The sequence below is a fragment of the Gouania willdenowi genome, chromosome 22 (assembly GCF_900634775.1).
Source record: "Gouania willdenowi chromosome 22, fGouWil2.1, whole genome shotgun sequence".
Lineage (NCBI taxonomy): Eukaryota > Metazoa > Chordata > Actinopteri > Blenniiformes > Gobiesocidae > Gouania > Gouania willdenowi.
The window spans coordinates 1,907,277-1,930,757 of record NC_041065.1 but is presented as its reverse complement, the minus strand read 5'-3'; the positions used below and the strand labels follow the sequence as shown (position 1 = coordinate 1,930,757).

General features: G+C 43.4%; 1 protein-coding gene across 1 annotated transcript in view; it reads right to left on the bottom strand.

The window, feature by feature from the left end:
* sntg2 (syntrophin, gamma 2) overlaps positions 1 to 23,481 on the bottom strand; it is a 144,966-nt gene that overhangs the window by 14,040 nt on the left and 107,445 nt on the right. Inside the window, exons 13-14 of the mRNA XM_028438657.1 lie at positions 18,867 to 18,938; positions 17,836 to 18,042 (exon numbers count right to left, since the gene is read on the bottom strand). Of these exons, the coding sequence (XP_028294458.1) occupies positions 17,836 to 18,042; positions 18,867 to 18,938 (279 nt within the window). The remainder of the gene's footprint in view (positions 1 to 17,835; positions 18,043 to 18,866; positions 18,939 to 23,481) is intronic.

Sequence of the window (23,481 nt, the reverse complement as noted above, 5' to 3'; positions counted from 1 at the left end):
TTACTAGTCAGGATGGGACGATTTATTGACCTAATCAATGACATTAATATGTAGCGTTAAAGATAGGGACTGCCATGCTCCAGTATCAGTCATCATCTGTCAGAGAAAAGTGTCTGCACTGTTGCTCACCTGACACAGGTTCAGTGTCTAATGGAACAAACTGTGGCTTAGACTGGAAACTACGTTTAAAAACCAACCACTTCTATCTCTATTTATGGGACATTTATCATTATAATGAGACTCACTAAAACCACTGTGTTACAAATGTAATAAGATTTAATCCGAAAATCTAAAGGAATTTTATTTTATTAAAAGGTGTCATGTAATTTCCTTTTAGTCAGTCATTGTCGTATTGTGTGTTTGTTCCATAGGCTCTACTTAGGCATTTCCCTTTTTTTTTAAAAATAAATTAATCTTCCTTTAAATATCTTTATTTCATTTTTTAGTTCAAAGATGCCACGCAAAGAGAGACACGTTTAACAAAAACAGACGGAGCTGTGTGAGGCAGCTCAGGGTAGTGGATCACTAACCAGTTGGGTTAAAAAAGTAAAGGTAACAACAACAATACATAGTTGAGATGAAGATACATTCAGGATTTATTAATGGTTTACACTGTATATGAGTGGATCAGAGAATGAAGAACAAACAACAGAGAAAAGATCAGAGTAGAAGGCACTGAAATACTTCAAAATGTTAAGAACTAAAAAGTATAAATGTAAATAGTTGTAAATATTTTGAGTAAAGAAGACCACGACAAAAGAAGAATAGAAAAGACAGTAGAACAAGAGAAGAGCAACTGTATACAGGTGATGAAACACACATAAAGTCAGATCATAAAATGAGGTGATCAATACAGTGCTGATTACAAATGTTAATATATCTTTATTAGGACAAAAGATTTAGTTAATCTCCTCTGTTCTTATTTGATGTCTACAGTTCCATGTTCCAGTTTGGTATTAATGGTTTATTACAGTTTATTAAAATACCAACAGTGTGCTCATGTACTTTACTTTTATATTTCTTTGTCATGACCCTCCCCTCCCTCATCTCCTCCTCAGCCCAGCAGTGTCAGTAAGATCAGAATTCATAGATCATCAAACTGAGCTCTCAGTTCATTTTGAAAACATTTTGCTTAAAATATGTTTTATATATTCTGTTAAAATAACATCTCCATGCCAACTACTTCTGTTATATATATGAAACTTTCTGATACCATGATATGTACCGGTAATATGTGCCCTTTTTTGATTTGAGCACCTGCACCTTTGGAGCTCTCTGCACGGTCCTGGAAAAATCTGATAAAAGACATAAATCTGTACAAATAAAAGTGTTTTAGCTTTCAGCTACCAGGCTCCTCCCCTTTGGAACCAGCTCCCAGTCTTAGCACGGAAGGCTGCTTCTCTCTCCTCCTTTAAAAGGAAACTCAAAACCTACTTATTTGCTGAAGCGTATACCGTATAATAGCAATAACCTAAAACAGGCTACAATCACAGACCATTACAATCAATGGTCGACAACTCATATCGTTGTGAGATATGATTTCATTCAAAACCTACTTATTTACTAAAGCGTATGTATAATTGTGATAATTTAAAACGAACTCTGTAGTGATTGCTGAGATCAATACGTGTGCCCAGTTCAAGACGAAACCTCGTCTGTAGTCGTAGAGGAAAAGAAATACCACCACTGTTTATATTAAAGACATCTGTTTAGTTAAATTAAGGCTGTTTTATAATGTTCTACTCATACTAAGTGTAATGTCTCAATGAGTATTTAGTGCGTTCACATTAGATAGTATGAAATGACTGAGTATGCAAGAAATACCCAGATGTATACCATATGTGCTTATTTTTTAGGTGGGCACACTAGTCATAAACTGTGTTGTAAGTGTCCCACTAATGTACTATACACTACAAACTCAATGGCCATGGTTAGATGATGATTTTTAATGTGTTCTGCTTTGTGTTTACATGAGCTGTCCTAGTCAGAATTCAACACTGTCAGTCATCAAAGACCTGGTCAGAATGTCAGGACCAGTCTTTGTGTGGTTCTTATCTTACTTATCAGGGAGGAGCTTTAGTGCCTCTGCCGATTAGTTGTGCGGGGTTCCCCAGGGCTCTGTTTTGGGCAGGATTTTGTTTTTACTCCATGTCCTTCCAATTATCCAGACCTTTGGTGATGTTTCCTATCATTTGTTTCTTGATGATATTCAGCTTTTCTGCTCTTTTAAGACCTCTGAGATCCAGAAATTAAGCTCACTGCTGAAATGTCTTGCACTAGTTAAACAATGGCTCGGTGCAAATTCCCTGCAACTAAACTCAGACAAAACGGAGAGAGATGCTGGTGAGTGCTCCTGATGATGCCATTCCAGGGATTCGCCAGTATTTGGGCGACCTGAGTTTGTCTAATAAAACAAGCCTTAGAAATCTAGGCGTTACCTTTGACAAAGCAATGTTCTTAGAGCATCACTCAAATCTGCAAACAAGGAATTGTTTTTTATCAACTCAGGAAAATCTCTAAACTTAGAACAATTGTGTCCAGAGATGATCTTGAAATGATTATCCACACCTCTGTGTCTTCTCGTTTAGACTACTGTAACAGTTTATGTTCTTGTCTAAACTAAAAGGAGCTGTCTCATCTTCAGCAGGTACAAAACTCGGTTACTGACACACAAACAGACTTTCATTGGCTCCCAGTCACTTTGTGTTTACATTTTAAAATCCTTGTGCTAACCTTCAGAGTCTTGCATGGTCAGCCTCTACATTAGAGACTGGTTGTGTCCTTATACCCCCTCTGAGAGGCTGAGATCTCTGGATCAGAACCTGCTCATGGTTCCTCGTACTTGTTTCAGGACCAGAGGAGATGGGTCCTTTCAGGCCGTCGGGCCGATGCTCTGGAACAATCTTTTGCCTTCCTTGAGCTCACTTTATTCTGTTGATGTTTTTAAGAGCAAACTGAAAACCTATTTGTTTCAGAAAGCATTTTAATTCCAGTAGATTAAGGGTTGTTTTATGACCATCATGGTTTATGACTGTAAATGTACTTTGTGGAGCACTTTGTGACTTCTCTGTCTGTGAAAGGTGCTATACAAATAAACATTACTTCCTGACTTACTTACTAGTCATTTTGAATTGAGGTTTACATGGAAAACAGGTTTATTTGGCTTTATTCAATTCCGCAATTTCTGTCATGGTTCGAGATTCAAGTAGTGCAGCTTTAAATCACATTATTATGGCAGATCAAAAGATTGATATATAACAAAGTGTATTTATAAAGTCATTTATTGTTTTTAACAGACTTGAACAGATGCAGACAGGCATTTACATTCCTCTATATTTGAGACGAGTCCCAAGGGCTACGTGTCATATTGCGGTGTACTTTAGTCAATCTCCAAACATCAGGACTTATTCATTTTGGAACTGAGCCCTGTCATTGTCTTGTCCAGTTTTGGCAACACGGCGTGCTCAGAGCATGTAGCAGTTAGCACTGTCCGAGTGTTCATGCTAATTGTCCGTGCTAGCTGCTACATGTTTAGAATTGAGGTGCTATCTGCTACATGTTTAGCATTGAGGTGTTAGCTGCTACATGTTTAGCGTTGAGGTGTTAGCTGCTACATGTTTAGCATTGAGGTGCTAGCTGCTACATCTTTAGCATTGAGGTGCTAGCAGCAACATGTTTAGCATTGAGGTGCTAGCAGCAGCATGTTTAGCATTGAGGTGCTAGCAGCAACATGTTTAGCATTGAGGTGCTAGCAGCAACATGTTTAGCATTGAGGTGCTAGCAGCAGCATGTTTAGCATTGAGGTGCTAGCAGCAACATGTTTAGCATTGAGGTGCCAGCAGCAACATGTTTAGCATTGAGGTGCTAGCAGCAACATGTTTAGCATTGAGGTGCTAGCAGCAGCATGTTTAGCATTGAGGTGCTAGCAGCAACATGTTTAGCATTGAGGTGCTAGCAGCAACATGTTTAGCATTGAGGTGCTAGCAGCAGCATGTTTAGCATTGAGGTGCTAGCAGCAACATGTTTAGCATTGAGGTGCTAGCAGCAACATGTTTAGCATTGAGGTGCTAGCAGCAACATGTTTAGCATTGAGGTAGCAGACACTGCAAAGCTCTGGTGTTTAGCAAACGCTTTCTTGTTTGATTTGCACTGGGCTTGTGTTTTCCATCCGGTGTTTTTATAAGCCAAAATTAACGCAAACGCAGTTGAGAAGCGTGTCAGTCTTCCATATTGTTTTCTGTATTGTAGTCTGTGCATCACTATCATGGGTAAACCGGGAACTCTTGAAAAGAAAAAGGTTCCACTCTTTTGAAATATATATATAACAATAATAATAATTAAAATAAATAAATACATAAAGATAATAATAACACTAAAATAAAAACATGGATAGGTATATATAGACACGTGTGTGTATGTATGTATGTTTGTATGTATGCTACATATTGGCTTAGATTTTGGTAAACACTTTTTGGCACGTACTCTCTCACAGGACACTCTCTACCCTCATGTCAACTCACTCGTCTCGAACCCCTCACTCTTTTTTTTGTTTCATACTCACTCAACACCCACAACACCCCCCACCTCCTATACCTCCTATAATTACCCCTTGCTCCTTTTACTCTTTTGATATTGGATGTTGTCGTTGTATGTTTGTGCTTTTCACTAACCTATTCAATCCAGTCCTTTACCCCGTGGTGCTATCGCATGATAAATGTGTCTCCTCTTCTTTCTTTCCTTGCATCCAAGCTTTTTACAACACAGTTGTGCACAAATGCTCACAGATTCTCACTTATGCTCACACCTGTATGGACTAACACTCACCTTATACTATGTATCAGTTTACAGTAGCTTCTTGGAATGTGCGTGGCATTCGCTCGCAGGCTAAAAAGATTAAGATATTTGACTATGTATCAAGATTAAATGCAGACATTGTCTTCTTTCAAGAAACTCACTTACTTAAATCAGAAGAAAAATCCCTGACAGATTCAAATTTTAACAAGATATATAATTCATGTTTCAATTCCAGACAAAGAGGAGTCTCGGTTCTTCTCAACAAAAGGTTACCCGTTAACATAATCAACTCCGTCATAGACCCAGAGGGTAGATATATTATTATCAAAGTAGTAATCTATAACAAATGTTTCACAATTCTAAATATATATGCCCCCAATAATGATGACCCTGATTTTTTCCATAGAATTTTCTCAGAGCTTTCAGACCTTTCTGCAGACTCATCTTTAATCATCGGAGGTGACTTCAATCTGGTGCTCAACACATCATTGGACAGATCTAGTAAGTGCTCAAATACAAAACCATCTCGATCCGCTAAAGTATTAATGGATTACATGGAAGATCTTGGAATAGGAGATGTATGGAGACTGAATAACCCAACTAAAAAAGAATATACCTTCTTCTCCCCCGTGCATAAATCCTTCTCCCGAATTGACTTTTTTCTTTCAAATAATTCCATCGTACATAAGATGTCCTCTAAAATACATCCTATAATTATTAGCGATCATGCCCCAATATCCCTCTCCCTGCAGTGTGACTCTAATCAGAAAGTATCCTCTCTATGGCGCTTTAACACCTCATTACTTAATGACAGTGAATTTGAAAAAATTATAAGAAAAGAATGGGAGGACTTTCTATTGACAAACGACTCCCCGGAAATATCACCGTCCTTACTCTGGGAAACTGGCAAGGCTGTCATTAGAGGGAAGATTATATCATACTCTTCTTTTAAGAAAAACAGGAACAGATAACAGAAAAAACAACTGAAGAAAAGATCAAAAAACTTACGGAAGAATACGCAGCTAACCCGTCTGAACTTTTATGGGAAAAACTCCAAAATACAAAACTTAATCTGGATATCATCTTATCTAAAAAAACCGACTTCATTTTGCAACAATTAAGATACAAAAACTTTGACTACAATAATAAATCAGGCAAATATTTAGCAAATCAGCTCAAACACAATAAAGAAAATTCCTTTATAGCAGCAATTTCTGATAATGCAGGTCAAACTTTAAACTTACCTCAGGACATTAATAACATCTTTCATGATTATTATCAAAACTTATACTCATCAAATTTAAACCCTGACCCGGAAGATATTAAAACCTTTCTTAATAAACTAAACCTACCACAGCTCACTATAGATCAGAAAACCACCTTAGACTCACCATTAACCTTACAAGAATTACAAAATGCTTTAGATAGCATGTCAACAGGCAAAGCACCAGGTCCAGATGGGTTCCCTGCTGAATTCCTAAAACATTTCTGGTCAATGCTGGCTCCACTATTTTTCAGAGTAGTAACAGAGATCAAAAATAAAGGGCATGTAAGAGGTCACATGAATACAGCGAACATTAAATTGTTACTTAAACCAGACAAAAACCCCATGTTACCCTCAAGCTATCGTCCCATCTCACTTATTAACACAGACTTAAAAATTATTTCCAAAGCACTCACATCCAGGTTAGAGAAAGTAGTACAGTCAATTATACACCAAGACCAGACAGGATTTATTAAAAATAGACACTCCACAGACAATGTGAGAAGACTGTTTAATGTGATCAACATGGCACAGAACTCTAAAAAGAAAAAAATAATCTTGTCACTCGATGCAGAAAAAGCATTTGATAGAGTCAACTGGTCGTTCCTCCTAACTGTCCTTGGCAAATTTGGCTTCGGAGAATCATTCATCCAATGGATCTCTACCCTATACTCTAAACCTAAGGCTTCAGTAACCACAAACAAAATAACATCCCAAAGCTTCACACTGCAGAGGGGAACCAGACAAGGCTGCCCACTCTCACCTTTGCTTTTTGCAATATTCGTTGAACCTCTCGCAGCATCTGTACGTCAGAACTCTGTTATTAAAGGAATCCACTCATCCATCTCAGAACACAAAATTAATCTTTACGCGGATGACATCTTACTCTATTTGGAAGAACCACAATCCTCTTTGGAGGAAGTATTTAATCTAATAAACAGCTTCTCTAAATTATCAGACTATTCCATTAACTGGACAAAATCATCAATCCTCCCTTTGACAAAAAATTCATGGAATCCTGCACACCAAAATCCACAACACCCCTCCACCACAAATACAATTAGATATCTAGGCTTAAATATATCACCAAACTTAAATGAATTAATTAAACTAAATCATGATCCGATGTTGGACAAAGTCACAGAAGATCTGCGGAGATGGAACAATCTCCCCATCTCACTACTTGGCAGGATAGCCTCAGTTAAAATGAAAATCTTACCTAAAATAAACTACCTGTTCTCAATGATACCACTAAAACCACCAAAACAATGGTTTCAAAGATTAGACTCTGCAACTACAAAATTCTATGCTAGAAATAAAAAACCTAAAATAAGCCTTTCAACCCTTCAAAAAAACAAAGACGAGGGTGGTTTAGAAGCCCCTAATTTCATGCATTATTACTTAGCAAACCAAATATTATATTTAACAGAATGGCTAAAACCAAAAGATTACTACAACACCTGGTTAGAAATAGAACAGTTAGACTGCAAACACATTAAACTCTCTGATCTCCCTTTTATCACTGCGACCCTCAAACATCACAACTGCTTTAAAAACCCACTAATTGCCTCCACACTGTCTGCATGGTGGAAAGCCCTGGACATCACAAATGTTCAATTAAAAACTAGTATACTGTCTCCAATCTGGCACAACCCCGACTTTAAAAATAAAAAAACACCACTTTATTTGAAGATATGGGAAGAGAGTGGAATCACTCATCTCCAAGACCTCTTTGAAAATGACAAGCTTAGGACATATAATAATCTAACCCAAGCTTTCGGTATAAATAAATGTAACTTTCTACAGTACTTACAAGTAACAGAAACAATAAAGAAAACTACTCCACTAGACTTAACTACTTTACAACCTCCAGAACTGGCTATATATATGAAAAAAATCTCAACAAAATCAAAAAAACTCTCAAAAATATACAGAGCTCTCTCGATCACCAACTGTAATTACTTACCAATCGCTAAGTGGGAGGCCGAACTCTCAATCACCCCGAGCATTGATTTCTGGACAGAAATTTGTCGTAATACTTTTAAGATGACGAAAAACACAAATCTTCAGCTAATTCAATACAAGGTCCTCCACAGATCCCACATTACCCAACAGAAAATGCATAAAATGGGCTTCTCCCCAACAGACATCTGCTCTCAGTGCACCCAGAATACAGCGGATTCCTATTTACATGCCTTATGGCTTTGCTCCCCAGTGCAACACTTTTGGATTCTAATTACTGAAAAACTGTCCTCCATTTTGGACTGCAGAATTCCTTTATCTCTAAATCTTTGTCTGATAGGAGACCTGACAATGTTTCAACTTCCCGCAAACCGATCACAATCAATCCTTGCGGCACTAGCCATAGCAAAAAAAACAATATTACTAAATTGGAAAGACAAAAAATCCTTAAACATAAACCAATGGCAAAATCTCCTCACAGAATTTATCTCCATGGAAAAGATGTCTGCTCTCAGAAAACAAAAAAAAATAATGTGCTTTGAGGAGCGTTGGACTCCTTTTTTAATTGCATTAAATCTAAATTTTTAAAGCCTCATGATCTAGCCTGCAAGCGACTGCCAGCACCACTTTTTACTAACGCACTAGTCCAACTGTAGGCCTGGGCCGCCCTTGGGCCTCTGGGGTAGTCCTGGCCGGGTTGGCTGGGGAGGGTTGCCGGGGTGCCTGGCTGCCTCGGCGCGGGTGTGCATTCCTTCTGGGTGTTCACAGGGTCCCAGGGCTGTTCGATTTGGCGCTGTTGCCCCTTGCATGCGCATCTGGTTGGCCTCTGGGGCTGGGGCCCTGCGTGCTCCTCTGCCGCTCCTTCCCCTTGCTCCCTGTCCCCCTGTCTCGTCCTCCCCCCCCTCCTCCTTTGCTCTTGCGCCCGCCATCCGGTTGGGCTGGGTTTGGGGGGCTCCCGTTTGCCTGGGGGCTGGTGGGGGGGCTGTTGCTCCCGCCTGGGGGGCGGGCGGTGCCGTGCCGGATGGGTTGGCTGGGGGGTGGTCCCGTTGGGGGGCCTGGGGTGGTGGGGTCCGTGGCTCCGGTCCGGGGGGATCCGGGGTGTGGGCGGCTTTGGGGGTGGCTGCTGCCCGGGGTCGGCGATTGCCTCCTGGGTTGCTGGGTGGCGGGGTGTGGCCGTGGGTTGCTCCGTCGGCCCTTGCGGGTCCTCGGCTTGGCTCCCTGGGGCGCGCCTTCGCCAGGGATGTCGCTTGCGTGACGGGCCGGGCGGGGCCCCCCTCCGGTGTGGCCAGTACGGCTGGGGGTGTGGGGTGGGGGGTGCTATGGGGCCTCCCCGGGGGTCGTGTTGGGTGGGTGTGCGGGGGCGCGGCGCGTGGCTCTTGGCCTGGTGGATCCGCGTCAGGATTGGCTGGTCTGCTGGCTGGGCGCACCGGGCGCCGTGGGCGCCATTCCGGGGCGGGGGTGTCCCGGGGGTGGATCCGTGGTCTGGGTGTCCGGGGGCGTGCTCTCCTGTCATCTGCCCGGGGACCGGCCGCGGCTCGTGGCGGCGCTGCGCAGCCTTGGGTGGGGCGGGGCTGGTGGCCTGGGGCCCGCTGTCGTCCGGGGTGCGCTGGCGTCGGGGGGGTGTCTCGTGCCGGTGCGTGGGTCGTCGGGGGTCCCCTCCGTGGGGGGGGGGGGCTCTTCTGGCGCCGTTGGTGTGGGATGGCGGTACCGGGCTGGGGGTGTTTCGGTACTCGGGCTTGCCGGTCCGTGGCTGGCGGGGTGGCCCTGCTTGGCGGTGGATGGTGTCCTCTTTCGTCGGGGGGGCCGGGGCCGCCTTCCGGTGGAGGGTGTTGTGTCGTGGCGCCGGGTGGGCCTGTGCTGGCCCTGGTGCGGGCACGGGCCTCCCCCCTGCTCGGCCGCTCTCCTTGGCGGCGGGGGGGCATCGCTCTGGGCCGGCGTGCGGCGGGGGTCGCTCCCTGGGGCACCGGGGGACGGGGTTGGTGCCTGGCTGCGCCCGGGGGTGGGGGGTGCCGCTGTGCTCCGCGGGGCCGTCGCAGTCTGGGGGGTGCCGTGGGGGGGGTCTCCGGCTTTGCTGCTCCGGGGCCCACAGTGCCGCTTGCCCGTCTGCACCATCTACCATCTCGCGTGGCCCGCCACGCGGACGGGCCCGGCTCGCACCGGACAGTCCTCCTACATGTACACTTCACCTCACTCCCAGCTGGTCTGGCCCATTCACAATATGCACCACACACCCATACCCAACCCTTGGGGGGCTGGATGGTGGGACTGGGGGTGGAGGGGGCCGCCACCTGTATCACTATGTAGTGGCGTGGGGGCGGCACTCCCACCTCTAGTTACCCTACTAATCCCTCCAATTTTAATCACACCTCAACATGCCACCCCCCGGAGGGTGTACCCTCACTTACACCCTCCGGCCTATTACACCACATACACGTATATCCACAGAGGTAGGATGGGGAGCACCGCTCCCCTCCATCCCCCTTCTTTTAATTACACCCCATACATTCACTGAACACACACACTCACACAGGGGATAGGGAAGTGCCTCTCCATTGGGGAATGGAGAGGCACCATAACAGGGTGGTGGGTTGGCTCACATATTTGGGCCTCTCCGGTGGGGGCCTGGCCCCTCTGTTGGTGGCTGGGCCACTACATAGAGTGAAAATACATCAGGATGGTGTGGTCGGGCGTGGCGGTGGGTCTCGGGGGGGCTTTGCTGGGGTCTCTCCTTGCGGGGTCTTTCCGGGCGGTGTCGGCCTGGTGGAGCGCGGGGACGCTTCCTCCCCTTGGGTGAGGCTTGGTGCTTGTTTCGTCGGCTGGTGGCCTTGGGGGCGGGCCCCGCGGTGTGCGGGCCTGGGGCGGCCTGCCTCGCCGGTTTGGGGGGTGGGTGTGCTGGGGGTGTGCTGGTGTCCTCACCGGGGTTGGGGCGGGGTTGCTAGGTGCCTCGGAGCGATGCTGTTTACTGGGGGGCGGCGCTAGCTGTTCCGGTGGTGGAGGTTGCTGTCGGCCGCCTGGTGGGTCTGTCCTGCCATCTGCGGACTGGTGGGTGGGTCCGGGGCATCTTTGGCTCGGGGCTGCGGTTCCGCACTTGATGTGTGCCTTTGGGGTGCCTCCGTCCCCGCGGTGGGGATCGCCGGTTGCTCGCGGGCCGGTGGGTGGCGCTGCTCCGTGGCTGGCGCTGCCCGGGGGGCGGCGGGCCCTGGGCTGCTGGCCTTGGGCTGTCCGGGGCTGTGCGGTCCTGCTGGGCTGTGGCCGGGTCCTGGGCGGGGGTGGGGGGTGCGTCCCGGGGGGCTTGGCCCGGGGACTTGCCCTTGGGGGGTCCTGGTCCCGGGGGTGCTCCTGGGGCCCGGGGTGATTGGCTGGCTGGCCGGGCCGGTCCTGGCGGGGGTCTTTCGGGGCGGGTGCCGCGTGCCGCGCCCTTGCATACCTAATGGTACGGCCCCTGCTTGGGCAGTGCCCCGTGAGGCAGGGTGCTGGGGATGCACAAGGCGGTCTGGCTTGGCCCTTGGAGGGGGCCCTGGCTTTTAAAAAAAAAATAAAAAATAAAAAAACTAAAGCCCGTGGCGCGGGCGACATCAACAATAGGTGATTTGGGGCGCCATGGGGGGCTAGGTTGGGGTGCCTGGGGGCCGGCGGGGAGACTCCCGGCGGCCCCCTGGTGCCTTATGCGGCTTGGGGTGTGGTCGTCCTCCCTGGGCGGGCTGCTCCTGGTGCTGCGTTCATTCCGGGTCCCTCTGGCCTGGGGTCGGGTCCCTGCTGGCTCTGGGCCCGGCGGCGGGTGCCCGCCGGCTGCCCGTTTGGCGTGGCTCTGGTCGTCTGCTGGGCGTGGGCTTCGGCTCCTCCGCTGGGGTCTCGGGCGGGGAGCTCTCTGGGCCCTCCCCTCGGGGGGTTGGGCGCGGGGGTGTGGGGGGGGGGGGGTGGGGGGGGGGGGTTGGGGGTTGGATTGGTGGCGTGGTGCGCTGGGTCCTTGGCTCCTTGGGGCTTTCTCGGGTGTGTATGGGGGGGGCGATGGTTGCCTCTCGGTTTGGGATCTTGGGGGCGTTCGGGGGGCTGCCTGGCCGTGTGGTGGTCGCCGGGGGCCCCCGGGTTGCCCGCTCTTGCTGCTGGCCTGGCTGCTTCCGGGGCCCGGGGGCAGCTCGTGGGTTTTGCAGTGGCGGTTCTTGGAAATACATTTGTCATGGATGTACTGGCCTTGGGCTGTGGGATAACACTCATACTGGGCTCAACCACAGACACGTTGTTCCCAAATACCTGTTTTATGGAATTTCCACTCACTTCTTCCTCTGTTCACAGCCACCACCATTATTCCTAAGCCGCACACTGGTCACCAAACTGGCTTGATAACTCAACAATAAGCACAATATACACAACCACAATTTCACATCGCATCACTTGAAATCTATCGACTACTCCCCACCCATTCCATTTCCTATCTTGTATTCCTCTTCCCTGTTAACTTCCCCACCCCTCTCCAACCCCTCACCTTGGTGTAACACTGCCCTCTCTTTTTTTACATCCTCCCTTTAATAAAGTATTTCTTACCCTTCCCTAGGGAGGGCTGGTGATGGTCACAATTATGCAATGAAATAAATAAATTTATTTAATTGCAATAACAAAATATGCATTGCTGTTAAAAGATTGCACTTCTTGTAGTGTTAACCTTCGACAGAATGTGCAGACAAGAAAAAAAAAAAAAAAAAAAAAAAAAAAAAAAAAAAAAAAAAGAAAAGAAAAAGGTTCCACTCTTTTGAAGTGCCAAAGAAAAAGCGATTAACTGTTGTTTTTTTTAGTGAATTATTTTTTGTTGTAATTAATTTATCGCATTTAACCGGATAAAGTGACAGCCCTAATAAAAATAGGCAATACTGTAATATTCTATTTTGCCAAAATAAAAAAGCCGATATATCTTGATACTCGATATATCACCCAGTCCTACCTCCTACTTCTGTCACTGTACATTAGTACTGCTAGTACTACTAGTTAATATTTCATCTTTACTTGTACTACTAGTGAGATTTTGAGTGTACTAGTAGTACTAGTAAACCGAAATGTGTTTTATCAGTAAAGGTCAGGCCCGCAGTGGCTAATCGGGAGGACTGGGACAATTCCCGGTGGGCTGGTCTGATGATTGGGCTGTGAGCGCCGGTGTCACGGACTGAGTTTACCTCGTACTGAGATCGATTATGAACATATATGCGCATGCAACCTTAACTCTAACCTAACCTAATCCAATAAACAAATAAAACACGTGTACGTTCACTTTGAAAACAAAAGTGAACAAAACTGAATACATTTTTTTTTGCAAAAACTAATTTTTCGATAGTGCACGTGTGCTCATAATTGATCTCAGTATGAGGTAAACTCAGTCCGTGACAACAGTGTTTACGTGCTATCCTCAATCATAACACAGCTCTTTCCTTTTTTTTACAGACGCATTCCATCCGTGCACTCAGTTTCAGGGGTGTCCAAACGTGGTCCTGGAGGGTCGGGGGTCCAACAGGTTTTCAATGTGTCCCTGTTCCAACACAGCGGGGAGACTCGTTAGCAGACGTGTTAGAGCAGGGACACATTGACATCCTGGTGGACCACCTTTAGACACCCCTGGTATAAACATATGAACGACAGATGCCACACCCCCTCCCATTTGCACCCCCACAGCCCATCAGCCTTGAATCCCTACTTAAATATGCTTAAAAAAAAAATAAGAATCTGAATTAAAACTGAATTTTTTTATTGATATTGAATAATTAATGCATTTATCTATGCATTTGATAAGATTTACCATCTTGTTTTTAATAAATGAAGCAGGTGATTAATTATAGCTGAAGTTAGATTCTGAGTGAGATTTTTTCATTTTTCTACAGCAGAAAAGATTTGTAACCACTGCCTTCATTGATTAGTGATTCTGCTATTGTTGTAAAGACTAATGTTGATGTGAGCTCGTCTAGAAATAATTCTACATTTTGATGAAACCCTTACCTGCACTGAATAGAAATATTTTAGACTTTACAGAACAGAATGTTATTGTAGACTACATGTAAGACTAGAACATGATTTTTATAATAATATGTTTTGATCTAAAGTGGGCCAGTCTGAGGTATGAAACTCCAGGGCTGAAAATGAGTCCCACTGGTAAAGGTTTTAGTCACTTAAGCTTAAGCATTAATGTATGAGCAGGCTGATGCAGCTCTGGATGATTTGGTGACCTTCACTGTAGGCATCCATGATGATCCCTGATGATAATGAACAGTGATCCACCTGCTGTGGATTAGAGTGCACGAGCTCAGTGTGCACTCATGTTCACATTGTAGTGTCGTTCTCCGATTGGATGTTGGTGCTCACAGCGTTTTTCTCTCACTCGTTCAGCTACATTTAGGACTTTCAAAATGACAAGCTTGATTTTCAGCACTGAAAGTCTAAAAGTCCACAGAACAACTCAACAACACTTTATTCCATTCCATAGAACAGAAGCAGACACGTTTTCTGTGTATTACATTAAAACACTATTAAATCCTTGTTATTATTATGATTATTATTCATCTATTTATCCATTTTCAGACCCACTTGGTCCTGTTATTCAGGGGCGCCGGGGTCTGCTGGTGCCAATCTCCGGCTTCCATTGGGCGCTGGGCGGGGGTACACCCTGGACAGGGCGTGTTATTATTGTTATTATTATTTTTATTATTAATAATCATTTTTATAATTATTAGAATAAAATAGTGTATTCATCTTGTCTTATATAATGAAGCTGAAAACTACAGCAGGTAAACAAACATAGGAAATCATGATGGTTTTAAAAAATGCAGCAAAGTGGCCAAAAACTGCAGTTGAAGTTTTTGTGATGTCATTTTTGTGATATTTTAAATTAAGGGGTGAGATCTTTGTTTTGTTTTTTAATATTAAATGCACATATTAACACTACAATGTTAAATGAACGTTTCTTCTTTTTACTTTCTCCTATTAGGTTTCAGAAATGATTTAGTGCTGATTTATACGACCGTCCTTTAGCACCACCAGTGTTTTCCTGCTGGTGAAATAAGGATTGTTGTGTTATGTTGACCTGAAACAAACTAGTGTGCATGTGATTGAAATGTCTTGTGGCAGGCGCCCTGCTTTGCAATATTCATAAATGTCCCTATACTTAAGGGTCTTCAGCACCAAAGCCCGAGGGCTACACACTCTTCTTAGCATTTAGCTTTGCTTGGCTGCACTGGGGCCTTCAAACGGGAAAATAGACCATGGCTGGACATTGTGTAAGGAGGAGCGTTAGAGCCCCATATGTAACAAAACTGGTATTATTATTTAACAAAAAATGTAATAAAACCCGAAATGTAATAACTAGTCAATAATGTAACAAAAGTGCTGTAAAAAATATTCATTATATATACATACATTAGGGCTGTGACTTTAACGCATTAATTGCGATTCATTGATTACAGAAAAAAAAATTTTGCACTCCAAACAGCACGGAACTTTCCTCATTTCAAGAGTTCCCAGAATACCCATAATACCATAACAACACAGGAGACTGCGGAGCTTCTAGGCTTCGTTGGCGTTAATTTTGGCTTGGATTATATGTATATGCATAAGTATTGTATATATTATTGTATTTGGCAAATATACTGTTCTTGTTGGAGTAGGAACTCCTCCTAGGCTATTAATGCAATGTATGTCATCTCATAGGGTCAATGTCAAGGATGTGCAGTCGACCTTTTTTGGAACCAAAATGTCAAAGTCGTGTCGAGTGTCAAAAACCTAAATTTTCCATATCTTTACGAATATTAATCGCACAAGTTTGATGGTTCTATTTATGAAAAGCTCATCTCAAGTGGAGTATTTCATTTCATTGGACCGAAGCTGTACGACCTACCAGTAAAAAAGTAGGGGTCAAAGTTCATGACGTCACAAAAACAGTGAACTTAATCACTCAAGATTCTAGGTTCCCAAAGTGGGGTACGAGTACCCCCAGGGTAGTCGCCGGCCGACAGTTAAGCGTCACCTGACAGCGATAGCAAGACCAAATATTCACAGTGTGCAGCGGACCAAGATGCTAGCAGCGGTACACCTGTGGTCTGCATGGTCATAGTGAGTGTCAGGTTGTGTTATTTAGGTTCTCTTTAAGTTATTCTGTCTTTGTTTATTCGATGTGAGTCTGGCCTCCTGTGTTTAACTCTTGTCTGTGTTCCAGGTGTTCCTGCTTGTGGCTCCACCCCCAGTTATGTCTGTGTGCTTGGTTGGTGACTGATTACCTCGCTCATGTTTTCACCCAGGTGTGGCCCGTTCCCAATCAGGCCCCCTCCACTGCTTGGTCACAGTGTGTTTGCTGGTTCATGTCATTGTCTGGTCCTTGCTCCCTGTACCTCCTGTCTTTTTGGATTTAAGTTACGTTTTCTTGGAGAAATAAACATGGACTGGTTCCAAGAATGCTATGCATCCATCCTGCCTACATCTCTCCTTGCATTTGGGTCCACACCTACACTCAACCGTGACAGCGAGGAGTCGGAGGCAGAGCCCCTCCCCCTTCATGCAGCCTCAGACAGAGACGCAATCACAGCAAAAAAAGCGCATTTATGATGAAAGCTGCAATGCTATGGAGTTACATACGTGGCCAGTGTGTTGTATGCACAAAAGTTGGGGGATACTAAAACCGAGAAACATTTCGGAGACATAAGCTACCGGAGACAGCGTCTCGTACTGCTGCACAGGCTGTAACATCACCAAGTTTATCATTGTACCAGTTGTTATATTTACCAGGGAGCAAATACTTATTCCTGGTTATTGTTTTATACAGTTTAATAGGGCTTTATTTACTGGCAAGTATTTCCTACTGCATATTTACAAGTTTATAAATATTATTTTATTATTGTGTGTAGTTTCTGTTATGAACATATACATTGGCTTCATCTGAATGAGGCAACCTTTTAAATAATAATAATAATAATAATAATACAACTGGTTTACAAGCGTTTCTTAACAGTGGGAACTAAGTCGTTTGCATCCCCTCAACCTCACTTTTCCCATTAATGTTGCATTTCACAGTTTCATGATGATTAATATTTGTCATAACTTATGAATTTAAAAAAAATCGAGATATTTCTTTTTCTAAAAAGAGAGAATTGTTTCAATGCTAATGGGCTAAAAAAAATAAATAAATTAAAAAGTTATAATTCTGAATAGGTTGTTTTCTTGTGTGCTCACAGATTATTATTATTATTATTTTTATTACATATTATTCCTCAACAGGATAGGTAAAATTCAGGGACACATGGGGGTACATGGATTCATGTTAAAGGTCTGAAGGGGTACGCGACTGCAAAAAGTCTGGGAACCACTGCTCTAGACCTGGAAACGCTCTGAAACCCAAACGAGGAGGACTATCAGAGCGTTTGACCCACTCTAGGATCCATCAGTGTGAACGCACCCTAATGGCGCGTTTCCATTGGTGGTATCGGCTCTACACGGCTCTGCACTCCAGAGTGTTTCCATTGAGCACCAACCTGACACGTGAAACTGCCAGACTCCACGGATTGCACTTTTTTGCTGCCGTCCTCACAAGATCGCCAATGCTTCCTCTTTATGTGTGAGTTGATGACTCTACGCTGTGATGATTCTCAGACCCAATCAGTGTCTGCTTTGTGCCTACATCACATTTTCAGATGAGGGCTGCTTTTTTGGAACCTCAACGAAGGAGGTACTACAAAAGCAGCACCAGGTACCACGGAGGAGCTACTTTTTCCCAGTGAAAACACGCAAAACGACAGTGGAAACGCATGATTAGTCACTTTGGTGCATGGTTCCAGGTTGAGTCTACTCACCCTAACTCGCTGCACTTCTAGGAAGACGGCTTTTTGGAAGCATTTCTCCCAGATAGCGAGATCTGTGGCTAGCTCCACGCTGAAGCTGTGGCTCTGGCCGTGGCCGACTAGAATACTAAAGCACAGCGGTTCGTTCTGCTGCTCATGTGAATGTTCCAGACCCAAGTAGAGCCGGGCCTGCAGCCAGGAGTCCTCGGCCACACACAGCTGAAAGACAACATTTCAAATAACTTACTTCTATTATTTCTACGTACACTTTCCACGAATGAAGCAACAACAAGCAAAGTTCACAAAACATAGAACTGTTGTTCTGCCAGTCAAACCTGAACTTTAGGTACGTGTGATCAAACTCAAACTCATGCTAATAAGATGTGTGCTGTGTAAATGTTAGCAATGTGGAATTGTACTGAAGGCCATGAATATAATTCAAATCTGGTTTCTGCCTGAGGATCCTGTTATATTTATCAGAACTAGGAACCATTTCATTCTTTTAGTGAAAGCTAAAGTCCAGCCCAAACATATTAATAAAGTCAGCTTGTTTTTGGTGATATAACAAGGCAATCAAAGCTTTTAGATATCACTGTTATTATTGATCCTTATCAATAGCAAAAGCATCAGCATTATCAAAAGAAGAAGTCAAAGATGTGTAAATTAATCTTGACTCTGAACTCAGTTTAATCTGACATTAAACAATTGCTAAAGCAGGTTTTTAACCATTTCAACAACTTACAGTAGCTCATCTTTCATTTGCTGACACAGAGACGCTGATTGTGCATTAATTACTACAATGTAATACTAGAAAACAAGATCACACTTGTGTATTCAGACTTAGCTTTAATAAAAGGTAACAACATGCAACAAACTATAGGACCAAGTGTCTGGTGGTAGATAAAGGAATTACTGCTAAAATATAACCAATGAGGTGCATTTGGTGGAGCATGCTCATCTGATCAGATTAATTGTTCATCTATGATACACTGTAACATCAGCTAAAACAATGAGGATGTCTGGGCTTTGATCTATAAACTGACCTTGTGAACTTTGAACAGAACCTCATAGAGCTGATATGTTGTTTCTGCTTGTGTCCAGTCAGCTGCAGTAATCTGAGGAAGGAAAGTCACAGAGATGAGGAGGCAGCAACGACACACAGGTGGGAGGAGCCCATCCATTAAAGTTATGGATGGTCAACATCAAGTGTGATCAGCAGGAGGCAAGTCAAGGCTGCAGTAATTGTGGTGACGCTGCAGTGAATACCAGTGACGACATTCTCGTAGTATTTGTTTTTGTTGTTGCAGCGGTGTTGCTATTTGCAGATGGTCCCTGGGCTCTGGTCACACAGCCAGCTGCACATAATCACCAAGGGTGTGTCCGATTATTCCCTCCTATCTCCTTTCCTATCCACTTTTGCCTAACCCTGTGGATGACATCAGAACTGTCAATTTGACCATGTCCAAAAATAACTCAAGGACACATCAAAGCGATCAGCAGACTGCTGCTCTGAGGAAGACTGGCAGTTGACATTGGAAAAATGTCATGAGATCAAAGTAAAGTTCCTGAAAAAAAAGTTGTCTAAACATATTTTTTACTTTTTTAAAATAAGACAAAAAGAACTTGCTGGAATTATTTAAGGATTATATATTTTAAGGTTTGGCTCTAAAATGAGTCAAAGTAATTACATTTTCCATTTCAACACAGCAACACACAGCTGTATAAAGTTTTGTAACTGTGAAATACATTATCTAATATCCTAATATCTTGTATTTTAACAAACAACCTTTCTATGGAATTCTGTCTAGAATGTGTCTCCATGGAAATACTTGGTTTCCTGTAAAACATTTTTTAATGTTAATTATGCAGCATAGGAACATGTGTTAATGATGAAATCTGCTCGTTCTTCTTGCTGGTCCAGTTTAAGACATTTCTGAACTTCAAATCCAGCTCAGCACGAAGCTCATTGCAGTAAACACTCAGACAGATTCATGCGTGGTTGATAAATACACTTGATTGATCACCTAAGTCACATGTGTCAAACTCAAGGCCGGGGGACCAAATCCGGCCCTTCATCGCTTTCGATTTGGGTCTCAAGAGTGTTGACAGAGAAAACATGAATCATTGTGTAAATTCCCAAATAATTCAGTTTTTTCCCAAATCCTGCAATTCTTCTCAAATTACTACACAAAATCTCCCCAAATCAAATAAAAATTGTTAAAAAAATAAATGCATCAAAGGACATTTAAGTATTTGTCACTTATTGCTTGAATATTGTTGATGCCTTCCATACTTTATATCTGACTCATAACTGGAAGTGAAAACTTGTGCACATTAATAACAAACTTTTTCTATTCTCGTCCTTCCAGTATCTAAACTATGACTCAGCCATGTTCATTGTGAGGACAATAGCCTGGTTTATTGGAGAATGTGTTGGCACTGCTAACCAAACCTATTCACTGACACACCCAAACAAGGAAATGTGGTTAGCACAAAGTTATGTTTCATTTCATTTTCATCTGAAATGAAATGGCTAGGTCATTGTTGTCTTAGAAACACATTATTGATTAGCCGACTTATGTCACAAGAAGAAAAAAGGTCTAAACAAAGACTGTGTTTTGGAGAAAAACAGATCACACTACATTAAAATGAAATAAATAATTGTAAATAGTAAAATAAAAATGAATGACGAGAGGAAGTTAGGAGTTAAGCAAATAAATGACATAAGACATCTGCTTTGTCTTGTGTACATACAGTAACTGGCTTAGGGACTCATGTCTCCTGTTGAACACCAAAAAATGATTTGCATGTAATTTTCACAACGTTAAACCGAACAAAGTCAATCAAATGTTTTTCTTAATGGTGTGGAACTGGATGTTGTTCATGATTTTGAGTATCTAGGGATTATTCTTGATCTAACGCTGTCATTCAAAAGTCACGTAAAAAAAGTTGCTCATATTATTCAATATAATAATCGGAGTTTCCGTCACATTTGGAACAACCTGAATTTGAACACTGCAAAAAGATTTTTATTCCATGATAATTTCTCATATTGTTTACTGCCTCACTAGCTGGTCACTTGTGTGCCCAACAACACTTACTGTAATTCTGAAAGGTCAACACCAGCCACCACCAGAGGGGACCTGGTGATACCTCCTAGACGTTCTACCTTTGGCCAAACTGTTCTGTCCAAGGCTGTGGAATAGTCGATAAAACTGAGAGAATGCCCAACATTGGGCTCTGGTAAAGCTCAAATGAAAAACTGGTTATGGTCAAATCACACCTGTTCTCACTCATAGCAATACTGGGTTGAGTTCATCAGTAGAGGGATATGGGCAATAGTGGGGTGTGTGCAATAGTGAGTAGACTGTAATAGTGAGTAGTGTCTGGTTCGTGAATGTGTGTGTTTTTTTGTATGTATGAAATGAATTAACCTTGTGTGTGGCATTATGAACTTTTGGTATTTGTGTACGGTCTTATTTTCTATATAGCCCCATGTGACCCCGGCCCCATTTGAGACAACAGATGGAAATTAGCCACTGGCTACTGTTTACATTCATGTATTTTTTATTCATGTATGTCCATTAACTCGCTGTCCCAATCAAATAAATAAATTAAAAAATTAAAAATAAAATACAGGGAACGAACCGTCTTTAGCAGAGGGCCCCGGACCCCATACTCCCGGAGCACCCATCACAGGGCACCACGAGGGACACGTTCGAACACCTTCTCCAGATCCACAAAGCACATGTAGGCTGTCCATTCCCTGTATGACCACAGCAGGAACCTGGTTGGCATTGCCGGCAGTAAGTCAGACCTGTTCCCAGTGCATGTTGGTCTCCACCAGGGCTGCCCTTTGTCACCGATTCTGTTCATTACTTTTATGGACAGAATTTCTAGGTGCAGCCAGGGACCGGAGGGAGTCCCATTTGGGAACCTCAGGATTTCATCTCTGCTGTTTGCAGATGATGTTGTTCTGTTGGCTTCATCAAATCAGGACCTTCAGCGTGCACTGGGGCGGTTTGCAGCCCAGTGTGAAGCGGCCGGGACGAGGATCAGCACCTCCAAATCTGAGGACATGGTTCTCCACCTGGAAAAAGGTGGCTTCCCCTCTCTGGGTAGGTGTAGAGTCCTTGCCTCAAGTGGAGGAGTTCAAGTATCTCAGGGTCTTGTTCAAGAGTGAGGGTCGGATGGAGCGTGAGATCGATAGACGGATTGGTGCGGCGTCAGCAGTGATGCGGTCGCTGTATCGGACTGTTGTGGTGAAGAGGGAGCTGAGTCGAGAGGGCAAAGCTCTCAATTTACCCATCGATCTATTACTCGATATTCCTACCCTCACCTATGGTCATGAGATTTGGGTAATGACCGAAAGGACAAGATCGCAGAGTAGAGTCGCTGCTTATTCACGTCGAAAGGAGCCAGCTGTCTGTTTCGGATTCCTCCTGGTCGCCTCCCTCAGGAGATGTTTCAGGCATGTCCTACTGGGAAGAGGCCTCGTGGAAGGCCCAGGACACGCTGGAGGGACTGTCTCTGAGCTGGCCTGGTGTGGATCGGGAGGTCTGGGCATCTCTGCTGAGACTGCTGCCTCCGCCAAGAAAATGGATGGATGGAAAATAATAAAATAAAAAATACTAGTTACACTAAATCTTCAAGAAATTTTTTTTAACTGAACGCCCAAATTATTGCATCTTTGATTTGATAAAACAATAAATAAAAGTGCTGGGTCTTGAACACATTAATTGTGGTTGAATAATGAATTACATAAAAATTACACACTTTTTTGCACTCTAAACAGTAGGGATGGGAATTGTTAAGAATTTAACGATTCCGATTCCATTATCGATACTGCTTATCGATTCAATTCCTTACCGATTCTCTAATTGATTCTCATTGGGTGAGGGAATGAAATAATACAAATGGATTTGTATTATATTTTCTTTGTCTCTTTAATTTCCTGCAGGAATATCAGCTCTATTTTAATCCACCAGATATAGATTGTTTTCACTGGATAATAATATATACAAAAGAGCTATATAAATTAATAAATCATTATTATTATTATTATTATTACAACATATGACACATTTTGGCTATAAACATTTGAAAATATTTACTGTGCTGCTTTTGAACTTGAACAACTTGATTTAAAACTAATTCAAACATAAAACAAATAATTATTTTGTAAAAAAAGAACATATTAACCAAAAGTACAGCTGCACTTATTGTTATGTATTTAAACCGTAAAGCTTTAGTTTAGCCTTTGTTTACATTTCTATAAATAGACCTTCAGAGACGCTGATGTTCTGTTGGTCCTTCTGTCCACTAACCCAAACCAGTTGACGCAGATGGCTGCCACCTCTGAACCTGGTTCTAATGGAGATTTCTTTCTGTTAAAAGGGAGTTGTTTCTTCCCACTGTCACTAAATGTTTGTTCATGTGGATCTTGTTGGGTTTTTTCTTTCTTATTATGAATTTTATATTTTGATAAGAGCATTGAGATGACTTTGTTGTAAATTGCGCTATACAAATAAAGTTGAATTCAACTGAATTGAACTACAAACACAGCACAGAGGACAGCACAGCTGTGGGTGGAGGAGGTGGATTATCCGTGGTGGACAGCAAACAACTATATGGTGGAAGGAGCTTCACTTGGTGCTA